Consider the following 23,145-nt stretch of genomic DNA (forward strand, 5'->3'; position numbering starts at 1 on the left):
AAATGCTTCCATATCACCTCTGAAGTCTTTCTGTTGAAAGGACAAAACAATTTTCTTACATGAACATAGGTAATTTCAATAGATTCTTTCTTCTTTTGGATTTCAACATGATTCTAGGAAGCCTTGTGAACGATTTGGCTCACTGCACTTTGACTGATTAGACAATGAGGATGTGTTTCAGTTATTCAGTTATTTCTTGAACCCCTTCTGTATTTTAAGGCTTTTGAGGTCAAGACAAACATACTAGCTCAAAAGCAAGAGGTGTTGATTGCAAATTATGTAAACATTTGAACTCTCATTACATTCTGTATTGTATTACCTTCATACCTTGACTTTTGTCGGGCTGGAATAACCAAATGATTTGCTCAACTGCCAGGAGTTCACTTACAGTATCAAAGAGATTATTGAGATTACACCAGTGTGAAGAAACCTTCTGAAAATCCAGAAAGGTCTTCACTGAACAAAGGAAAACGTACATTTTTACTCACTTGTTTCATCCCGCCTGTAATATTTACAAACCAGTGATATTATTAATTAATTACATACATTTCTAGTTAAGCTAATCCTATCACTAAATGGCTAGAGATGGAGAGATTTGTGGTCAATCCCTAGTCCTCCATGGTCTCATGATGTTTCCTTGATACTCTTACCTCCCTCCTTGGGGCTTTTCACAATGGACACTGTATTCAAGTACACTTATCCCAAGCATTGGCCGGTTGCACCATGTTAACTGCCAACTAATTGGATATTTGCCTATCTCCTTTGAAATTCCTTATTAGCTTCATTATAGGAAATACAAAAGAATATTGGTTTTTACTAATTGCTATAATTTCAGTTCCAGCAAAGCTATGTGGTTACACCTAAGGTTAGAATTCTTTAGTTAACAAGTTGTGAGCAGTTTCTTTCTGACCACTTTTACTAGACACCCCTCTATTTATCCTCAGATGCTTTATAATGTCACAGAGTCATAGTGAGGTGCAGCATGGAAATGGACCCTTCAGTCAAACTCATCCATGCCATCCAGATACCCGAAATAAAATTAGTCCCATTTGCCAGCATTTGGCCCACATCCCTCTAAAACCATTCCTATTCATATACCCATCCAGGTGCCTTTTAAATGTTGGAATTGTACCAGCCTCCACCACTTCCTCTAGCAGCTCATTCCATACATGCACCACCCTCTGCATGAAAAGGTTGCACCTTAGTTCCCTTTTATATCCTTCCCTTCTCACCTTAAATCTATGCCGTCTAGTTTTGGACTCTGCTACCGTGGGGAAAAGACCTTGGCTATTCACCCTATCTCTGCCACTCACTATTTCATAAACCTCAATAAATAGCCCAGTCTATTCAGCCTCTCCCTATAGCTCAAACCCTCCAACCCTTGGAACATCATTGTAAATCTTTTCTGAACCTTTTTAAGTTTCACAGCATCCTTCCTCTAGCAGGGAAACCAGAGTTGCATGTAGTATTCCAAAAGTGACCCAACCAATGTCCTGTACAGCTGCAGTGTGACTTCCCAGTTCCTATACTTAATGTACTGAACAATAAAGGCAAGCATACCAAACATCATCATCACTATCTTGTCTGCCTGCGACTCCACTTTCAAGGAACTATGAACCTGCACTCCAAGGTCTCTTTCTTCAACAACATTTCCCAGGATTTTACCATTAAGTGTATAAGGCCTCTCATGATTTGCCTTTCCAAAATGCATCACCTCACATTTATCTAAATTAAACTCTATTTGCTGACCCTCAGCGCATTGGTCCATGTGATCAAGGTCCCATTGTACTCTGAGGTAACCTTCTTCGCTGTCCACTACACCATCAATTGTAGTGTCATCTGCAATCTTCCTAACCATACCTACTATGTTCACAAATCATTTATATAAATGAGGAAAAGCAGCAGACCCAGCACCGATCCTTGTAGCACACCGCTGGTCACAGGCCTCCAGTCTGAAAAGCAACCCTCCACCACCATCACCTTATGTATTTCTAGAATCCCCTTTTTGACCTCCCGATCTTTCTCTCAAGTATAGGCTACTGGCTATATTTTCTTCTCTGGAATCCCTCTTTTTTTGTATCCAAATGGCTAGTTCTCCCTGTATTTCATGTGATCTAACCTTGCTAACCAATTTACATGAGGAACCTTGTTGAATGCCTTACTGAAATCCATCAAGATCACATCAATTGCTCTGTCCTCATCAATCCTCTTCATTACTTCTTCAAAAAACTCAAGTTTGCGAGACAAAATTTTCCATGCACAAAGCCATGTTGACTATCCCTAATCCTTGCCTTACCAAATACATGTAAATCCTGTCCCTCGGGATTTCCTCAAAACTCGCCGATTCCTGATGTCAGGCTCACCAGTGTAATTCCCTGGCTTTTTCTTACTTTTCTTGCAATGTAACTTGCTTGATCACCATGAATGTGGTGGCATTCAACATTTGACCTCTGCACCATTGCTGGAAAGAGGTAGCAATGTGCATCATCTACAATATGCATTGCAGTAATTCACCAAAGCTCCTTTGACAGTATCTTCCAAACCTTTATTTCCGAAAAGAATATGGGCATGAGCAGCAAATGCATTGAAGCACCAGCTCCTGCATGTTCCCCTGTAAGCCAAACACCATGCTGACTTTGAAGACTAATGTTAATTTCTCTGTTGCTGAGTCAAGGTCCTGGAACTCTGTTCCCAAGAGCACTGTGGCTGTTCCTATACCACAGGGACTGCAGCCATTTAGTAAAGCAGCCCTCTACTACTTCCTCAAGGGGAGTTAGCGGTGGGCAAGAAATACTGACCAAGCAAGTAATATCCACATCTCATGAATGAATACTAAAAAAAAATTCTCCCAGAGAATTCTGTTCCTGTTGTGGAGACAGAATCTTTGAATCCTTTCAAGGCAGATGTAGATAGATTCTTGGTGAGCAAAGAGGCAGCAATGTGCAGCTGAGGTGCAAATCAGATTAGCCATTATCTTATAGAGTTGATCATCTGACTTTTGCAGTGTTTAATTAAAAGTATTGATTGTAACCTGTGATTTGCTTTTAGAATCCCTGGAACCAACCTATCAGAAGCTACAGAAAATGAAGTTGGACAAAAGCCCTTTTGTTGTCGTATCTGTCATTGGCCAGGAGCTTTTGACAGCAGGACATCACAGTGCATCTGTAGTTGTTCTGGAAGCTGCCTTGAAAATTGGAACGTGCAGCTTGAAACTTCGTGGGTCAGTGTTCTCGGCTCTAAGCAGTGCTTACTGGGCATTAGGGAATACAGAGAAGAGTATTGGCTATATGCAGCAGGACTTCGATGTAGCCAAGACTTTAGGTAAACACTCCAATTATTGTCTTATAAATTAATTAGAATTTCTGAAAGATTTGATGTTTTGAAATATTCAAAGTTCACAGCATCAAAGAAAATAAATCTAGGCAGTGTGAAAAGGTTTATGCTAGTATTCATTCTACATGTATGGAAAGATATAAAGTACTTTCCTTCCAAGTTTGGGTCAAATTTAAAAAAAACTAAATGGAAATGTGTTTTCCTGCAGATATGGAACTGGCTCCAAACTTCCAACATATATTGTAGATAGTAGTTCTAATGATGTACCTTTATGACGTATGGGGAGTTCTTGGGGGTGGATGCGAAGCTATTTTGTTCGTGCAGGTGTATCCTGTCCTGTCTCTAAGCAGCTGTAATGTGGTAGAGGGACGCAATCGTACACCATCTCCCTTAATTACAACTTGAAAAAGGTGATAGAAGAATCAGTTGCTTTGACTTTATGGTTCGGCTGCCATAGTAAGTGAACATTCTTTTCACAAAATATGATACCAATTTTAAATCGTTGTTCTGAAGTAGAATTGTAAACAAATAAGCCTGCACTTGAAATGGATATTTACCACCAGGTAGCAGGTAGATGCATAGTATTTATGGGGACATGACACTGATAATATTACAATGAACAATATTTTTGAGGGTGGAATGCATGTGCATGTTTGTTCACCTTAAGGATGATCATTACATAGAACGGAAATATTTCAAATTCTTTAGCTAAAATAGTGGCAAAATGTTTCCAGCCTCTGAATGATGCAGGTCAAGGTGAGAAAGTTATGAAAATCATGAGAGGGCCAGCGAGGAGCTTCTCAATGTCAAGAGCAAAATGTCCCATCTTCCCACCAAGTGTTGAACAGCAAGGCCAGATTCTCATTAGTGAGTGATAAGTGGCTCAATTGCTTTTATTAGCACACATTAAAGCTGAAGTCACCATAGTCTTACCAGACCATAGGGTTACTTTCTCATTAGAGAGAGACAGGTCACCATGCCTCAGGTGAGGGAAGAGGTTGAGAAGGAGAATCCCTCCTGGTAACCTCAGCCGGTGCGGGAGTTAAACCCAGACTTTTGGTATTGCTGTGCATTGCAAACCAGCTACCCAGCCAACTGAACCCCCGAGCATATATTAACATCTCATTATTACCTAAACTCATTATATTAATATTTAGTTTTCTACTCTCCCACTTGGCAGATGGAAATTAAATGGTTCTGGATTAGTGGTGCTGGAAGAGCACAGCAGTTCAGGCAGCATCCAAATAGCTTCGAAATCGACGTTTCGGGCAAAAGCCCTTCATCCTGAGCTCTTCCAGCACCACTAATCCAGAATCTGGTTTCCAGCATCTGCAGTCATTGTTTTTACCTCGGAAATTAAATGGTGACAATTCTCAACATTGAAAATCCTGGTACTGCAGCTCACCACTTGCTTCCCTCCACCTCCGTCTTAGACCTGGCACCACCATCTTGGGGCACACAACACTACCTGTAGCCCTCACCCATGAAGGTTGATATCCAACAAATATCAACTTCACCATGTCAGCCTGGCACATCTCTTTTCCAATTCCATTGTGGCTCTGCACTTCAGTGCCGCACTTTGGAAGACCCCTGTACCTTTTATTGCTGCTGCCAGGACAGGTTGCATGCAGGAACAAACATCTATTTCATAGATTTGACCAGGATGCATCTCAGGGCTGTTTGCTAGATGTCTTAGTGCAAATTCAGTTTGTGCCTACTTCCATGCTTACAGTCTCACTGCCTTGCTTGCATGGCCTTGCCTTTTGGTGCCTTGTCCCTGAGACAAATCCTGTCGAGTATTTATATCTTGCTATTTAGTTCAGTACAGATTCAAAGCCAGGCAGCTGCTATGGTTGTTCGTGGTGATCAGTCAAAGTGGGGGAGTTGTGCTGTTTTTATGGCAATGTGACACTTAGATCACGTGCCAACAGTCTATGTAGCGAACACTCTGCGTGTACATCAGCCAAGTGACCGTGCCTCAAAGTCTAAGGGGAATGGTTTTCAATCAGGTCAGGGTGGTGGGGATGGGCGCAGAGGCCGTCCATCAGGGAGCCCTAATACTGTAATGAAAGACCATCATACAATTCTAGTCCAGAGGTAAGACATGGTAGGCCCTCCCCATACAGTGGACACAGCCAAAAAGTCCATTTTACAGTGATCCAGGAGCAGACCATGGTCAGTCCTGAAGGTCTCTTGCAAAAAAATGGGGACTTAAAGTCAGTTGCAGAGCTGCACACAGACCAATCAGTAGTCTGGCCGACCAGCCATTCAAGGCCAGTGCCAAGGATCCTGGGATATCCAGGCTATGGCAAGAATGTCTGCCTACACTGATTGGGAGAATAGGATGAGTGGAGCCATATAAGACTGTACTGCATAGTTAATGAAGCAAGTTTGGAATGATAGCTTGATGCCAAGCTTTGCAGAGAGAATCCCTTCATGAAATGCACCAAAAAATGACACTTATCTGATTCTGGTTTGATTCAACCTCATGTCTTTAGCCAGTCTTCAAATACTCCAGCTCTTTGGTCAGCACATTGCTTATTCCTTACATGAAGATAGAGATTAAACAATGGAGTCACAGAGGAAAAGAAAGATTCATCTTGTAACCACCTTATAAATATCACTCAATGATAGAATATTGCTGCAAATCTTAAAATGAATTATTAACTTGGTAGTATAGTAAAATGAATTGATGTGATGTGCAGTACAATGAAATATTGGGATGTTAAAGGATACATTTCATACAGAACTGCTAGATGCCATTGTTCTATATATAAAATCCCAAAACCACTTCGATTAGATTACAATTTAACTCACTGCCACAGATCCATCATTAAGATTTTATCTGGCTACTCTCTGGAGCAATTATGGAAGTCATATTTGTGTAGATTTCCTCCTTTTGTAAAATTCTAACACTACTTTACGAATATTCCAATTTTGCTATATACTGAGCAGAGAGGACTTCACAATCCCATTTCAAATGCTGTCACTGGTAGTCAGTTATCAGCAGGCTTATGAATATAAATCATTTGAACTCGAGTCAATTCCAGTCTATAATTTGCTACTGGGTATTCAATATCTAGTCATCTCTACATAATTTTAAAATGTTCTGTTTACCATGTGTTTTTCCCGTCACTATTTAATACTGTGTAACAAAAGAAATCTGTGTGGTACATTCACTTGACTGGCTTAAATTTTGCATTCATAAAGTAGTGACAACAATATAAATCAAATCAATAAATCAAGTGGGTCGAAGTCCAGAACTACCAGTGAGGAACTACTATGGACATAATGAAAGTAATGAATCAAGTTTGAGCAGTCAACAAAAGCTGCCAACAAAGGAAGGGGCAAGAACTGAATGGCTTGAAATACATTTTGACTGCTGTATGTAAACTCTGATGAACGTGAAGCTTGTAATTTTTCAAAGAAATCTCCAAATTTCTTGAGAAAGTGATTATCTTAATTTATACAGTTGCCTTTTGTAGCTTTGAAATGCCAATGATGTACTTTACATAAGGGCTCTGTCCACCTGTCTTGTTCTCTCTCTCTCAGAATTCTGTGGTTTGAGTTCCTGTTACTTCCCAGAGCTGTCATGCTTCATGTAAATGAGGAATCTGAATGAAGTAGCCAACTAGAACCTTCAGAATATCTCTGTCTGTAAGCAATCTGCAAATTGTCATTTCCAGAATATAATTAGCCTTAGCTTTTTTTTGCGTCAAATGAACAGTACCAAATTTTCGAGCTGCAGATGGAGAAACATAATATGCCAGGATTTTCTTCTTAATAATATACAAGATTGACTACCCAGAGAGCATGCCAGATCTTTCTTCCATAGGTCTGTTCTCCTGCCCCTCTAGCTATGGAAAAGAAATGACAAATTGCATTAAAAACTAAGAAAATAATTGTTTTGTGTTGATAGCTTTGCAGTACTTTCCCTAAATGAAATCATCAAAACGAACTGAAGAAAATTTAAGTGACGGATTGCTTTCCAGAGATATTAGTATGTGTCCAGATTTATTTATGGAATTGTGGTGTCTGAGGGGCACATGGTTATTTCTTCAAGTACAGTGGATGAGGGAAGTATAATTCACATTTGAAGTTCATTTTCAGCAATCAGTGATATGAGACATGATGAATATTTTGCCTTGTTCTTAATCTCCGTTGGTTACAGCAAAGTGCTGTTTGACTAATATATTTCAAAAAACCAATCGATGACATTTACTGCACTGTCAAGCCACTGCTTTTCAAACATCTTCAGAAGCAAACATCACTTTAGTATATTGTAAGATTTGATCATTTTGTTATATTGCTGTCTGTGTCGAGGAAGTGTAAATAAAGTCAGTTCAATAATGGCTGTGTGCTCTGGGTCCGTACATTTATTTTACTCAGTGTAATACAAACAAAGAAGATGGCGATAATTCTGAGATGGAACTTAGCTTTCTGTTGAAACATTAAGGGCTAGCGATACATTTTTGTATCATTATAATCATTGTGATCCATCTTAGAACTCCTAACTTTGACTTTTAGGAAGTTTGAGCAATTTGTGCTTTGCGTGCACATTGTGTTCAGGGACACTCAGCCAACAAAGTGCATAATTTTAAAAATGACACTGAAGACATATTTGGGGACAGTTCAATTCAAATGGAATTCAACCATGGCAAAAAGGTTTACAACTGAAATTACATTTGGCTTACAGTGAATAAAATGAGATTTGAAAGGTTGAAGAGGTTGTGCCTGTATCCATTGGCATTTAGAAGAAAGAGAAGCAATCTTATTGAAACATATGAGATATTAAGGAGACTTGATAGGATGGATGTCAGGAGGGTATTTAGTCCTGTGGGGAACAGTAGAACTAGGCAATACAGTTTAAGAATAAGGGGTCTCCCTTTTAAGACTGAGATGAGGAGATTTCTTTCCTGTCAGTAGGCCATTCGTCTGTGGAATTCTATTCTCCAGAAAGCAGAGGAGGCTGGCTCATTGAATTTACTCAAGGCTGAGTTAAATAGATTTATGTTTGACAAAGGAATGAAGGATTATATAGGCTAGGTAGGAAAGTGTCTGTTGCCTCTTTGGGTATCTTGCAAATTGACCAGAGGAACATATTTGTGGGAGTCCTACCGAGCCAAAAGTTCTCTCTAAGCTTTTGTGTGAAGGCAAAAGGCTGACATGGAAGGAAGGTCTCACTCAGAAATTTAGTTGCAATTGTTGGCATGATAGCCACTAACTATTTAAATGCCCCCATTTCCATTCAAATTGCTATGCATTTGGGAAATTTGGTCATATCCCGGTAGCATGCCTTAGCAGTGGAAAAATTCATGCTCCAAGTCACACTAAAGCACAAAAGCTTGTGGTAAATCTAAAGGTAGTTCAGGAGACTGGAATTGCTCAAATGCATGTAGGACAGAAATGAAAGCAGAAGTTGATGCTATCAAGCAGGAAGACCAAAGCAATGACAGAGAGCAAGAAACAGCATATTGGAGATGAGAGTAATAAGGTGGAGGATATAATCACAATGGCCACAGTAAAATTCAAGTCAAAGATTTGTGCCTTACTTTTGTCATTGATACGGCTGCGGCAGTAGGGGGAATTACCTCAGAAAATGTGTGCGAGAGTCTTTGAGTCACATTCCCACATGCAGAGCTAGTGATTAGTCATTGCATTCATGGTATGCCATTGTTAGGTCAAGATAGTGCTACAGTGGAATATGATGTATCTGATTATTTGCCAGTGATGAGAAGAAATTGATTTAAGAAGGTAAGGATATTTATTTTTTATTTATGATATGTACCAATAATAGCATGTCTGGTAATGTGGAAATACTGAGTGCTAAGTGGACGTTGAGCGAGGAGAGCAGAGTGATAAAGTTAGCCGTCGATATGATATTAAATTTTGAAAGCCAGGAGATAATGCAAGTACATCTTAAATTTGAAACTTCTTGTGAAGCCTGACTCATTCTTAACCACTGGTACTTGCGACTTAATTTACAACAAGGACATGTGAGTGTCTGCTAGAGAAATTAATTATGAAGTTTGTAAGACAATAGTGCTTAGTAAAAGTGCCCAATTTAGTCATGAATAGCTGGCCTAAGGAATATGAAGATGAGAAATTGCAGGAGTATGTCACACCCAAATCAACTAAGCATCAATCAAAGCCTTCTCTTCTGAGGCTAAAAATAATTTCCTGCCAGGGTTTAGAGAGAAATTTTCAGAAGAACTTGATCATGGGCAACAGGATAGTTCATATGAAAGCAGAATATTTTCAGTATTCAATGGTAGACACAGACATTGAAGAGTTGTTAAATATTGTGAGCAAAGTCACAAAATGAGAAATGATCCAACCAAGCTTCCTTTCATCGTATGGTGAAACACAAGAAGACTGTGGGCACGTATACATTTTATCTTTGGTGTGGATAAATGTTGAACCATAGCAAGTGGATAAAGGCTGAACCTGTGCCCAGTACTACAAGTGTCAAAACTATAGAGATTTAGAAATGTTAGTTTGCAGTTAATGGGTTTCCAGAGGTGCTAAGATCAGATAATGGTCCACAGTTTATGACTAAAGAGTTTAGCAAGTTTCAGAGTAAAAGTGGGAGTCAAACATACTCATGGCATCACCATATCACCTAGCGTCAAATCGTGTAACAGAAAGAAGGGAACCAATTCTGAAGAAATCACTGCAGATCTATTTGCTCAGTGACAAGTTAGGCAGTTAACTTCAATTTTTTCCTTCAATACAGACAAGACAATCTTCTGTTCTCTTTCAGAATAACTCCACATTCTGTAACTGGTTGCTCAACTTAGGTGTTCATAGTTAAACATGCTAACAGACAAGGTTGATTTCGCTTACGTCTGATATCAAGAGCAAAATAAGAGAAAAACAAAACAAAGTGAAGATAAATAGAATCATAGAGATGGACAGCATGGAAACAGACCCGTTGGTCCAACTTGTCCATGCCAACCAGATATCTCAACCTAATCTACTGCCATTTGCCAGCACTTGGCCAATGTCCCAATAAACCCTTCCTATTCATCTACCCATCCAGATGTCTTTTAAATGCTGCAATTGTACCAGCCTCCCCCACTTCCCCTGGCAGCTCATTCCATACATGTACCACCCTCTACATGAAAAGGTTTCCCCTTCGATCTCTTTTATATTTTTCCCCTCTCATCCTAAACCTATGCTCCCTAGTTCTGGATTCCCCACCCCAGGGAAAAGACCATTGTCTATTTACCCTATCATGCCCTTCATGATTTTATAAACCTCTAAAATGTCACCCCTCAGCCTCTGATGCTCCAGGTAAAACAGCCCCAGCCTATTCAGCCTCTCCCTATAGCTCAAATTTGCCAACCCTCGGAACATCCTTATAAATCTTTTCTGAACCATTTCAAATTTCACAACATCTTTCCGATAGGAAGGAGACCAGAATTGCACACAATATTCTAAAAGTGACCTAACCAATGTTCTGTACTGTCGCAATGTAACCTCCCAACTTCTTACTCAGTGGTTTGACCAATAAAGGAAAACATACCATCTTCTTGACTATCCTATCTACCTGTGACTCTACTTTCAAGGAACTATGAACCTGCACTCCAAGAGTTCTTTGTTCAGCAACACTTCCCAGGACTTTACCATTAAGTGTATAAGTCCTGCTCTGATTTACCTTTCCAAAATGCAGCACAAACAGAATATTCTTTTGTGATGCATATGTCCACTGCTGGTCAGAAGTGATGAAAATCCACCGAGATGAAAAGTATGCAATCAAAGTTGTTGTAAAGACATTCCTCCTTGTCATGAATATTGGAGAAATACTCTATTGATAATTATCTATAAAATTTGCATTAGAGAGAAGAAATGACAAAGGGAAAGCATGATATTCCTCCTAGTCACCAAGGACTGAAAATTAACCATTATCACAAAACCAACCAGTGAAGCAAAGGTTTTTGGTTAAGCCTGATCATTTAATGTCACAGTTCGAACCATTAAGCGTTGTTGTAATCAAAGTCAAAATTTAGAGTTGTCCTAGTCAGAGCTGTTGAGAGAGCAGAGTCAAACCAGTAGAAATGGAAAGAAGCCAGATAGAACAATCAAACTTACTTTGAAAGTAAGAATCAATAAGTTGGCCTTAAATGATTAATGACAAGGTAAAATAAATGTCTGTTTAAGTGGAAATTCCCCGTTAGTATCAGTCATGTATATTATGATGGTGATAAACAATGGGTATCTGGTCCACACTGCTAAATTCTTAGGAATTGTTGATGTTCGCTTGATTATTTTGTAGTTTAGAAAACTATGTACATCTATCATTTAGCCATTCAAAAGATTTTTTTAAAAATAAAAAGCAAGTTGAGTGCTTTTCAAGATTTGAGAGCTTTGTTATATTATACTCCCGGTTGGATAAGTGGCGATAGTTTACTAATGGTTTCGTGTTGTGGATTCACATGTTGATTTTACTCAGTGCAATACATAAAGTGACTGATGGGATATTCCACATGAGCATTTTTCAGAGGTGCTTTTGCTTTCCATTCAAAGAAGTCACAACATGGTAGTGCAGAAGTAGAAGATGCTGACCTCAGCATTTATATATTTGTGTTTTGAGATGTACTGGTCAGATTTGTGGTGTCTCAATTTTATAGAACAAGTTACAACGAAGTTTTTTTTAAAAATTCGGTGTTAAAGCCTTGGTTTCTTGTTGGCTTTGCAACAACGAAATTATTTGCCCTTTTCCCAGGTGGATAAGTAAACATTTGATGCCTTGAAAAATCATAGAATTACAAAATGTTACAATCTGAAGGAGACCATTGGGCCTACTCTGCACCAGCTTCCAAAAGATCTACCCAACTTGTCCTGATCCGTAGCCCTCTAAGTTCATCACTTTGAGATATACATCCAGCTCTCTTTGAAACCTCCTGTGCAATTCACTGTCCCAGGAAATACTTTCTAAATCCCAGCAGCGCTCTCCGTAAAGAAGTTATTCCTCATCTCACTCCTTGCTCTCTTACTGATAATCGTGAAGTTGTGACCCTGTGTCATTGATGTACCAACTAGTAGAAACAGAATATCCTTCTTTACCCTGTCAAAATTGTTTGAAGACCTCAAACCATCATCTCTCAATCTTTGCTCCAAAGAGATTAAGCATAATTTCTCCAATCTTTTCTTGTACCTAAAATTCTGCATTTTTGGTATCGTCCTCATAAATCTCCTTTACGCTCTCTCCAGGACTTAACATCCTTCCTTAAATAAGATGTCCATCCAGAATATACTTACTGCTCCTCGGATGCTGCCTGAACTGCTGTGCTTTTCCAGCGCCATTCTAACCTAGACTCTGGTTTCCAGCATCTGCAGTCATTGCTTTTACTCCAAATGTAGTCTGACCAATAATTTGCAGAGGTGTAGCATAATTTCTTTGCTTTTGTGCTTTATGTCTCTATTAGTAAACCCAAGGATCCTGAATCCCTCCTTAACTTTTAACTTGCCTGGCCACTTTCCCTCAGCTTCCTGTACTTTCAAAGTGGTACCATTGAGTCTGTATTGCCTCTCAACTTTTTTTCCACCAAAATGCATTATGCCACACTCCTGTGCATTGAAATTTATCTGCTAGGTATCTGCCCATTTGGCAAGAATGACAATGTGCCTCTGAGGTTGCCGAGCATAATCATAATAATTCACTATTTTCCCGACCTGAGTATCACCTGCAAATTTAGAAATTTTGCTCTTAACACCCATCTCCAAAATCACCAATTCTCACAACTATATATGTCCTGCAAATTTCCATAATCTGCCTATAATCTGTCTTCTACTTCATCTTTTCTGTTTGGAGATCAATAATAAATACCAAACACGGTCACTGTTCTCTACCTGTTTCTTACCTCCAACTATCTAGATTGTAATTCAGGAACTTTGTCTCATTTAAGGGCAGTGATACTTTCTTTCTCCAAGACTGATACAGCACCTTATTTTTTTCCCATCTTGTTTCTACTAAAAGCCTTATAACCCAGGATGTGAAGTATCAAGTGCTGTTCTGGCTTGAGCCATGTTTCTGTCAGTGCTACTAAGCTACTACTAGATCAATTTCTGCTTCCAGTTTCCAAATTTTGTTCATTATACTCTGTGCATTTAATTACTTACAATTTAACCCCATTCTTATCTCTTCCTTGCCCATCATTAGGTGACCATTTCTTTGTTCACCATCAACACTCTAGCCTTCCCTCACTTCCTTTTCCCTGTTTCTGAACTTCTCTCTTCTGCCCTCTCTGGTACTTCGAAAATTAGGCCCGTTAGTCAATCCACCCTCCTGCCTCTCAAGATTTGTTTTAACAATAATAGTAATTATCCAGTAATTAGCTTCAGGATGTGTCTATTTAAATAGTTTCTTTATCTAGAGTAACCAGAGTGGCCGTAACTGAAACAGCTATGTTAACAGCAGAATGTTACAATTGTGTTGTTATCTAGGGCATGTAAAATTAGCTAGTTCTATATATGAATTATCCTAACTATCTTGTTTAGAGATCTGTCTCACTTCTGATGATCAGTTATTCGACTTCTGAGGATAGTAAAAGTACTTCATTGAAATTAAGTGCACTTCAGCAGTTTTAGAAAACTTGTCATGGTGATGTAAATGAGCACAAAAGGTTAAGCAAACACAGACTAACCACTGAAATCTTGATTCATTGAGGTCAATGTGGGTGACTCAAATTGATATAATTAAACTGAACTAACAAAAGTTCTTGTGATTACACTGTGAAACAGGAAATAGAGATTTCACTGAGAACACTGTTTTACTGTCTCAATTATATTTGGCATTTGTTCAGTACTCTTATTTTCTTCTTTCACTATTTTTACTAACAATTTGATGTCTTGAAAGTGATCTGCTTCAAACTTTGAAAATAATTGCTACTTATTTACAGATGGCCAGCAGATTATACCACAAGGCATCAAAACATAATAGCATTCCCCTTTCAATCATATGGATCTTATCACTCCACAAGAAGATGAAGGCTTGATCAGTGCTTGGATAAGTAATGTAGAGTCATTTCAAATATTTACAATAGTGCAACACATTTACCTTGGGGGAAAGAAAATTCCAAAATGTTTCAGAGAGGAAGGTGATATCTGATGACCAATAGGTGTAACAGAGTCTTGAGTAGTACTACTTGCCTAAGATCAATCCTGTTCAATGTTTTTGTTATGTAAAAGGATTACCTCTTAAACGAGCCAAATGTAGGTATCTGGTCCATAATTTTCCAAGCAATATTGGCGAACTCACTGAGTTGACAGTTCAAAGCAATAGGCCTTGTAATGCAATTTTACTTGAAGAATGGTTTCAGCATGACCTCTTGTATAGAGGCAGACAGATGTTCTTCCTGTTTCACCCTTCCTTCTTCATAGCGGCACCTGAAGTCCTGAAAATTCTCGTAGAAATTGGGGGAAAAATGTATCGGCCATATCATGAGACTTCAGCGTGATCACTCCTCAGAATTGTGATCGAAGGTGATTGCACTCTAAGAGGATTTACCTCATCCGAGTACATGTGGTCTACTCATTGCATTCTGAAATTGATGAACAGAATTTATTTTTTGCAGTTATACTGGTTTGGAATGCAAAGACTCAAAGGTGGTGAAAACAGATTCAATAATTGTTAAACAGTAACTGGATCATTGTTTGAAGTGGAAACGCTTGTGGTGCTATAGGGAAGGAGCAGGGGAGTGGAACTAATTGGATAACTCTGACACTGGCATGACGGGCCAATTAGCCTCCTTTCATTCTGTATCATTCTGTATGACACGTTGCTCACAGCTGGTTCAGGAGCAGGAGTGCAGGCTGTAAGATTTGCTGGGGTCTAGTTTTTGTAAAATGCTGGAGCATTTTAGCCATCTCTGCGATAAAGGAAGGAATGTGTTACATGACTGAGTATAGATATGATTGATAGGATTGCACATTTCAACAAATTAAAGGGGCTAATTACCAGGGTGTATAGATTTAAGGAGCAGAAGCTTCAGAGGGAAATTAAGGAGAAATGTTATGTCCCAGAAGGTTGTGGGTACCTGGGACTCACTGCCTCAAAGGGTGATAGAAGTGAGAACCATCACAACATTGGTAAGTATTTAAATAAATATTTGAAACACCATACTATAAAAGGCTGTGGGCCAAATGCTGGGAATTAGGATCAGATGTTTGATAACCAAAATGAACATGATGGACTGAAGAGCCCCTTTCTGTGATGTATACTCTGTGGTTATACTGTTAGTGCTACAAACTTGCCTGCTCTTGGAAGATGTAGGCAGTCTGGTGTAGTATCTATAGTTCTTCTTTGTTTCTGTACAGTCTTGGAAGAAACCTTTTATTTAAATGCTCATTGTTATTTATATATTTTGTACTCAACTTCCCAAACAAGATTTGGAATTTTTGTTGAACATATCACTGTTCTTTTTGTTGACAATATTTATTTTCTTCCACTTGTATTCATTGTAAAAGACCAGCTAGGTATTATAGGGCAAAAAGTATAACTTGTATTCCGTTTTTTTTCTCTCAATACACAAATTTTCCACAAGGTGACATCCGTCTTGTTTTATCATGCACGCCAGATATTACAGTCATACAGCAGCAGAACAAAAGCTTCAATTTCCATAATGATTACGACTGATCCCAGGTGAGGGTATCCAATTTGTTATGATCCTAGTGGAGGCGGGAGAAACTAGCTCTCCTTCTCCATGGAATCTTCTACTGTCACAACAAGGTTAACCTAAATTAGGGATCCTTTTCCCTTGTGAATAATCTCTTTAAATCCAGTGTAGTTATAATTTTAAAGGAACTAATGTCGAGAGTTAAAGTTTTAAACAACGGGGGAAGCTAATGGTTTCAAGTTGCTGCTATATGAGTGGTTTACCCATGAACAGGTTGCTACTGTCAACCAAAAATACTTTCTGCCTGAACCCAATTGAATATGAATTGCCTGTTAGTGTCAGAGCTGTAGGCCATGCATCCCCAAAACTGCATAGCTCTTCGATTATTGACAACAAGTGAAGTATGACCATGCTCCTTGTGCTTGTGAAACTCACAAATGCAGTACCCGACATTAGATGTGACTCGGCAAATAGACAACATTTGCTGAATAATACTGAGGATGTGAAGAGATACATTAACAACCAATTTAAGTTATTAATTGTGTTCCCAGTGTGGTGCACTTGCTTGTACTGGAAGATACAAATGTTGATGCAGACAGTGCTTTTGTAGTCAGAAAGAAAATGGACATGCAGTATACCTGTTTCAACAAAATCCAGAGGAACCTTGATTATTCAGCATTTGATTAACCAAATTTCAGATTATCCAAACAAGATCGCAAGGTCCTGATGTGTGGCTAATTATGTTATCTGGCATCGATTATTCAGCATTTGATTAACCAAATTTCAGATTATCCAAACAAGATCGCAAGGTCCTGATGTGTGGCTAATTATGTTATCTGGCATCGATTATCCAGCATTTGATTAACCAAATGAAATACTCCCTCCCGTGTCCTTCGGATAATCGCGGTTCCTCTGTAAATTTCAGCCATTCATTTCACAGTGTGAAAACCCGACCAGAGTCAAGTCAATCTGCCTGGTTTAAAATTTAAACAAAACTTAATAGTTGACTGTCAATCAACATTAATCAGTTCATTCTCTATGGCAATGCCTCTACCAATCAGTGTCCACTCCCCACCAGTCAGCACTCCAGTGCAGTAAAAATGTTGTTTATCTCCTTCATGAATTACTATTCTTGTGATTGACCTGATGAAAATGAGATGAAAAGCTTTGACAGAATGTTTTATTTTTCAGTAATAATTAAGATTTAATCTCACCGTAAACTAGGTGTCCCAAAAAATACCTCAAAGGAATTTCCTGATTAGATGGTGCTTATCTTGGGTTGCTGAAAGAACATGAAGGAGGACTTAACGACAATTAAACAGTGAAAATAAACATTCATTGGCATCTACAGATTCAACAGTCTTAGCTTATTTGTGTTGACATTAATGGAATTGCATAGCTGTTGCTTGTTTGGACAACTACCTAGTAAATATAGCCAATGACAATTCGAAATGAGGAAGTTCTTCTTGAGCTTTGGAAAGTCATGTACCGTATTGCACCTAGAATTCCAAAAAGCATTTGAAAAGAAAAACCATACATTGTCTGCTGGTAACACCTCTGAGGGAATGCTGCAGTGTCCACCATGCCATACTTCAGATGAGAAATTAAACTGAGGCTCAGCCTGGCATCTCAGTTGTAAGGAAAGGATCCCATGCATCTATTTCAAAGTGAGCAGCGCAGTTTATCCTGAATAAACAGCAGAACAAAATATTATCACATTACTTTTCTTGTGGAAGCATGCTGTGTGCAAGTTAACTGCTGTTTCCTGTATCATCAGAGTGACTACGCTAAAGATAATCCATTGGCTGCAAAGTAGTTTGGATACCATGTGGCCATGTAAAGAGCTATAGAAATGCAAGATGAGTTCATGGAAAAGATATGAAACTGACTGAAGACGTGAAACTAATGAGTACCATTAAAAAAGGCAATGTTGAGCTGGTGCTGCGAGTTGCCTCAGGCCTCGATGTTGGCGAGGGACCATTTATAATCCATATAAAAGCCCTGAAGAGACAACCTCAACGCACAGCGGACAAAATTGCTAAACTAGGCAAGTCAATTGAATTTATGCATGCAAGCCAAAATTATGAATGATTTGGGCAAATTAATTATATGGGAAGAACAGTGGCAGATTAAAGATGATGCAGGCAACTGTAATATATCTCATATAGGAAGAGAAGGTAACTCCAAATGCCACGAAAGGTGTTGAGGTAGTGAATAATTAAAATGGAAGAGTAATCATAGACTTAACTCTAAACATTTCTATCCAATGCAGATCAGTAACTGACTAAGTCAATAAGGTGTTAATGAAATATTAATAAAATAATACATTTAGTCAGCATTGCATCCTTTAGACCCTAGATGATGAATAGATCCAAAATTGAAATGGGGTGATGGGAACTAACGTTAAATTAATCCAATTTACATTAATTAAGTGCCTACCATACATAATTATCAGACTATATAGTTATTAAATAACTTCAAATCAAGCTAATACAAATGCCTATTAATACCAGACTCCACAGTGATTCTGTTACTTTTATGCATAAATTACTGTTAATTAATAAAAGTGATTTCAGTGGCAGCACGTGCAATGTGTCAAAACGATGGATTGTGAGAATTTGTGAACAGTGATACTGTTCTGCATTTGCACATTAGCAGGCAAAATTTCTCCATTAAGTATCAAATCAAAAGAAAAATCAAACTATGGAATAAAGATGAATGGTAGCCCAGAAGTATTGGGCAAGATTTAAAAGCCAGCAAAACATGACCAAAATAATAATAAAGAGGGAGAATATAAACTTTTAGGATAACGTAGCATCTCATGTAAAACAGACAGCAAGAGCATATTTAAATGTATAAAAAAAGGATGAAAAGCCGAAGTGAATATAGACCTCGCAGAGAATGAGGCAAGGGAAATAATAATGGGGAAACAAGGAATGGCAGAGGAATTGAATACTTTGTGTCAGTCTTCACAGTAGAAGATATGGACAGCATTTCAAATACACTAAATAATTAAGGGAAAATGGAAAGGAAGAAATAAAAACAGTAACTGTCATTAGAGGGAAAAAGATACCAGGGGAACTAATGGGGCTAAAAGCCAAGAAGTCCCATGAACCCAATGTGGATGCACTGGTGACAATCTTCCAACGATCCTTTGATTCTGTAAAAGTCATGGAAGATTGATAAACTGCCAATGTGACATTCTCATTCCAAAAGAGATGGAGATGAAAAATAAGGTAACTATAAGCCAGTTAGCTTATCATCTGTTGGGAAAATGTTTGCGTCCGTAATAGAGTAATTCGAAATACGACTATAACAAAACAGAGTCAGTGTGGCTTTGTGAAGGGAAAATCATGCCTATAACACCTATGTTTACAAAAAATTAGTTGGAAAAAGAAATTGTGCCAGAGAACTGTGGGACAGTAAATCTCGTTCTAGTATCGAAAGAGAAGGAGGGAACAAGTCCAAGTAACTGTGCATCAGTTAGCTTAAGAAACCTCTCCTCAAAGAGGTTTATAACTCTAAATATAACAAAGAGCAGTCAGCATTATTTTAAAAAGGATGCCATATTTGACTACACTTAATTAATTCTTTGAGAGCTAATAATAAGAGTAAACAAAGATAACATAGCAGATATAATGTATTTAGATTTCCATAAGGTCTTCTAAAAATATTACACAAATGGAGACAAAGGGTGGGAAAATAACAGACAGCAATCTTGATATCAAACAGAAACCAGATAGTGGGGATTAAGAATGGCTATTCAGACTTGTAAAGATGGGAAGTCATAGAGTTGAACAGCATGGAAACAGACCCTTAAGTGTAACTTGTCCATGCTGACCAGATATCCTAAATGAATCTAGTCCTATTTGTCAGCATTTGGTCCATATCCCTCTCTAACCTCCTTATTCATGTACCCTTCCAGATGCCTTTTAAATGTTGTAATTGTTCCAGCCTCCACCACTTCCTCTGGCAGCTTGTTCCATACATTAACCACCCTCTGCATGAAAATGTTGTCTCTCACTTCCCTTTTAAATCTTACCTCTCTCACTTAAAACCTATGCCCTCTAGTTTTGGACTCCCCTACCCTAGGACAAAGACATTGGCTATTCACTCCATCCATCCCCCTCAGGATTTTATGAACTTCTATAAAGTCACTCTTCAGCTTCTGAGGGAAAATAGCCCAGCCTGTTCAGCCTCTGCCTATGTCTAAAATGCTCTATCCCTGGCAACATTCTTGTAAACCCTTTCTACACCCTTTCAAGTTTAACAACATCTTTGCTACAGCAGGGAAATCAGAATTGAGTGGAATGTTCCAAAAGTGCCTGACTAATGTCCTATATAGCCACAACATGACATCCCAACTCCTATATTCAGTGCACTGACCAATAAAGGCAAGTGTACCAAATGCTGCCTTCACTACCCTGTCTATCAGTGACTCCACCTTCAAGGAACTATGAACCTGTCTCCCAAGGACACTTTGTTTGGCAACACTTCCCAGGACCCAACCAAAGAGTGTATAAGTCCTGCCCTGATTTGCCTTCCTAAAAATTCAACACCTCATATTTATCACGGTGGCTCAGTGGTTAGCACTGCTGCCTCACAGCGCCAGGGACCCAGGTTCAATTTCAGCCTTGGGGGACTGTCTGTGTGGAGCTTGCACATTCTCCCCGTGTCTGCGTGGGTTTCCTCCAGGTATTTCGGTTTCGTCCCACAATCCAAAGATGTGCAGGTTAGTTGAATTGGCCATGCTAAAATGCCCATAGTGTTAAATGCATTAGAGGGAAATAAGTCTGAGTGGATTACTCTTCGGAGGGTCAGTGTGGACCTTGTTGGGCCTAAGGGCTTGTTTCCACATTGTAGGGAATCTAATCAAAGCTTACTATATTTACTATGCGTCGGCCTATCGACCCATCTGATTAAGGTACTGTTATACTCTGAGATAACCTTCCTCACTGTCCACTATACCACCGATTTTGGTGTCATCTGCAAACTTACAACCCATCCCAGTGATGGATACTGATCCCATCAATGTACACACTTTATCTTTGCGCTTTGAACTGCGGAATTGAAGGTGAAATTTCATTAAAAGTGCAGGTTAATTAATGTTGGGGAAGAATGCAGGAAGATTTTTAACAGCATTTGCAGAATGATGGTGCAACTGATAAATGAGTTTCAAAATAAACAAGGGTGATAGATGCATTTTGTTATGAAGAATAAAGAGATCGCATACTGCTTAGATAATAAGATTCGAAGTGGATGCAACACAAATTCCCAGCTCGGCGAACAGAACCATTACAGCAACAAGCACCCGAGCTGCAAATCTTCTCACAAACTTTGAAGTGTAAACGAATTTAGAGGTACCAGTATAATCATTAAAAGCAGTCATGGTGGTTAGTAAGGACATAAAAATAAACAAGCTCTGAGGTTAATTTCTAAATGGACAAAATTGAGAAACAGAGAAGTGATGTCAAATGCAATTCAGACTTTGGTTTGTTTGGAGTATTGTGTACAATTCTGGTATCAATACTATGAAAACAAAATCAAAGCATTAGAGAAGAGGAAAAGGGATTCTTGGAGATGATATCAGATTTTAGATAATGCACTTATCAAGAAGTGGTGAAAACAATTGTTCTTTTCTCCAGAGAAGGTAAGGCTGTGAGTTGTCCTGATAGAACTCCTTAATAAATGGCTTGATAGCATATCTATAAAAAACTGTTTTTGGTTGTCAGAGTATCTAAAACTACAGTTTCTAAATATACCTAGTGACTACATAAAGGAGAAAGGAATAGATCGTAGGAGCGAGCTTTGAGAAGATTTGTAGCACAGGTTGAGGTTCTGGATGTAGGTTTGCTGACTAAGCAACCTTCCCTCTCAGCGAGCAAACCTACATCCATAGTTAGTAGGGTATGTGTATTAGTAGCTAGGCCAGTATTTGTTGCCCATCTCTTAATTCCTTTTGAGCAGGTGATGGTGAGCTGTCTCATGAATAGCTTCGGTCTTTGTGCTGTAGTAACAAGCACAGTGTAGGGGCTTGATAAGTTCACAGAGAGAGACTCATGGGGAGTATAATTGCTGACTTAGACCAGTTGTGCTAAATGGTCAACTTCTGTGCTATTGTGTGATCTGATCCACATAGTTAACACAGTTAAATATAGATCAGTACCTCATACAGTAGCTTAGTCAAATCACATGGTGATTACTTTATTATTGAGAAACAAGGGAGACATTCATCCACTGGGCGCACTACAGAGAAGAACCTTCCACTTAATTCCGGGTGTTGACATTGTAAGAAACGCTTGGAGAAACCTGGCCTTTTCAGCCTGGACAGGAGCCATCTGATAATTGACCTTCCAAAATTCTACCAGATACTTGACAAAATGGAAAAGATAACGGACACTAAATTTCAAAACCGGATAAATGAATACAAGTTCAATCTAGTACAACAATTAAATAATTCTTCATTTCACACATATCGACATTTGGAAAAGCTTTTTTTTGATAGAGGTATCAAACCCATAATCAATTGGTAAACATTTGGGTGCAGCATTTGAGAAAGACTAGAAGTGTATCTGAATGGTTGAATGACCTTCTTTTATTATCATGTTGTGAAATTTTTTGCAGTAATTTGTAATGGTAAATAACCAATTTTTTTTCCTCTATTTGTCTATTACAAAATGGTTTCTCTTTGTGAGCAAAGAAGGAAATTTGCAGCGAAAACAGTATTTGAGTGATGTGGTCAGTTCTGTGATACTAGTTTGTTTTTGATTAACAGCTGAGAAAATATTTGGTTTGTTACTTATCCACGCTTTTTGATTTGTTCACCTTTAATCAGTTAGATGTTTGATAAATGAACAGACAAGTACTTATTTCAAGATAACTTTTATTTTCTATCCTGTAGATATGGGGGATTTTGAAGTGTGACGGGGAAGGGTGTCACTTTTGAGGTGTGATGCTTTTGAAATGAATGATGGATGATTCAACACTAATTAAATGGATCTGCAGGAATCCAGGGTTAATTACATATCATAAATAGTGTCGACCCTTGAGACTTAACAGGCTGTTCAAATCTGTTGTGAACTAACTAACTGCACTGCATCTGGTAAATCCAGGAACATCTACAGAATTTCTAATAATCAGAGATTAGAAAGTCTTATAAATTTTATTAAATTAAATGTGGGTGATGTGGGAT

General features: G+C 38.6%; 1 protein-coding gene across 6 annotated transcripts in view; it reads left to right on the forward strand.

Moving 5' to 3' along the window:
• ttc28 (tetratricopeptide repeat domain 28) overlaps positions 1-23,145 on the forward strand; it is a 760,569-nt gene that overhangs the window by 431,100 nt on the left and 306,324 nt on the right. For all 6 annotated transcript variants that reach the window (XM_072588038.1, XM_072588039.1, XM_072588042.1 and 3 more), the window contains one exon: positions 3,049-3,321. In XM_072588038.1, the coding sequence (XP_072444139.1) occupies positions 3,049-3,321 (273 nt within the window). The remainder of the gene's footprint in view (positions 1-3,048; positions 3,322-23,145) is intronic.

This window comes from Chiloscyllium punctatum, chromosome 17 (assembly GCF_047496795.1).
Source record: "Chiloscyllium punctatum isolate Juve2018m chromosome 17, sChiPun1.3, whole genome shotgun sequence".
Lineage (NCBI taxonomy): Eukaryota > Metazoa > Chordata > Chondrichthyes > Orectolobiformes > Hemiscylliidae > Chiloscyllium > Chiloscyllium punctatum.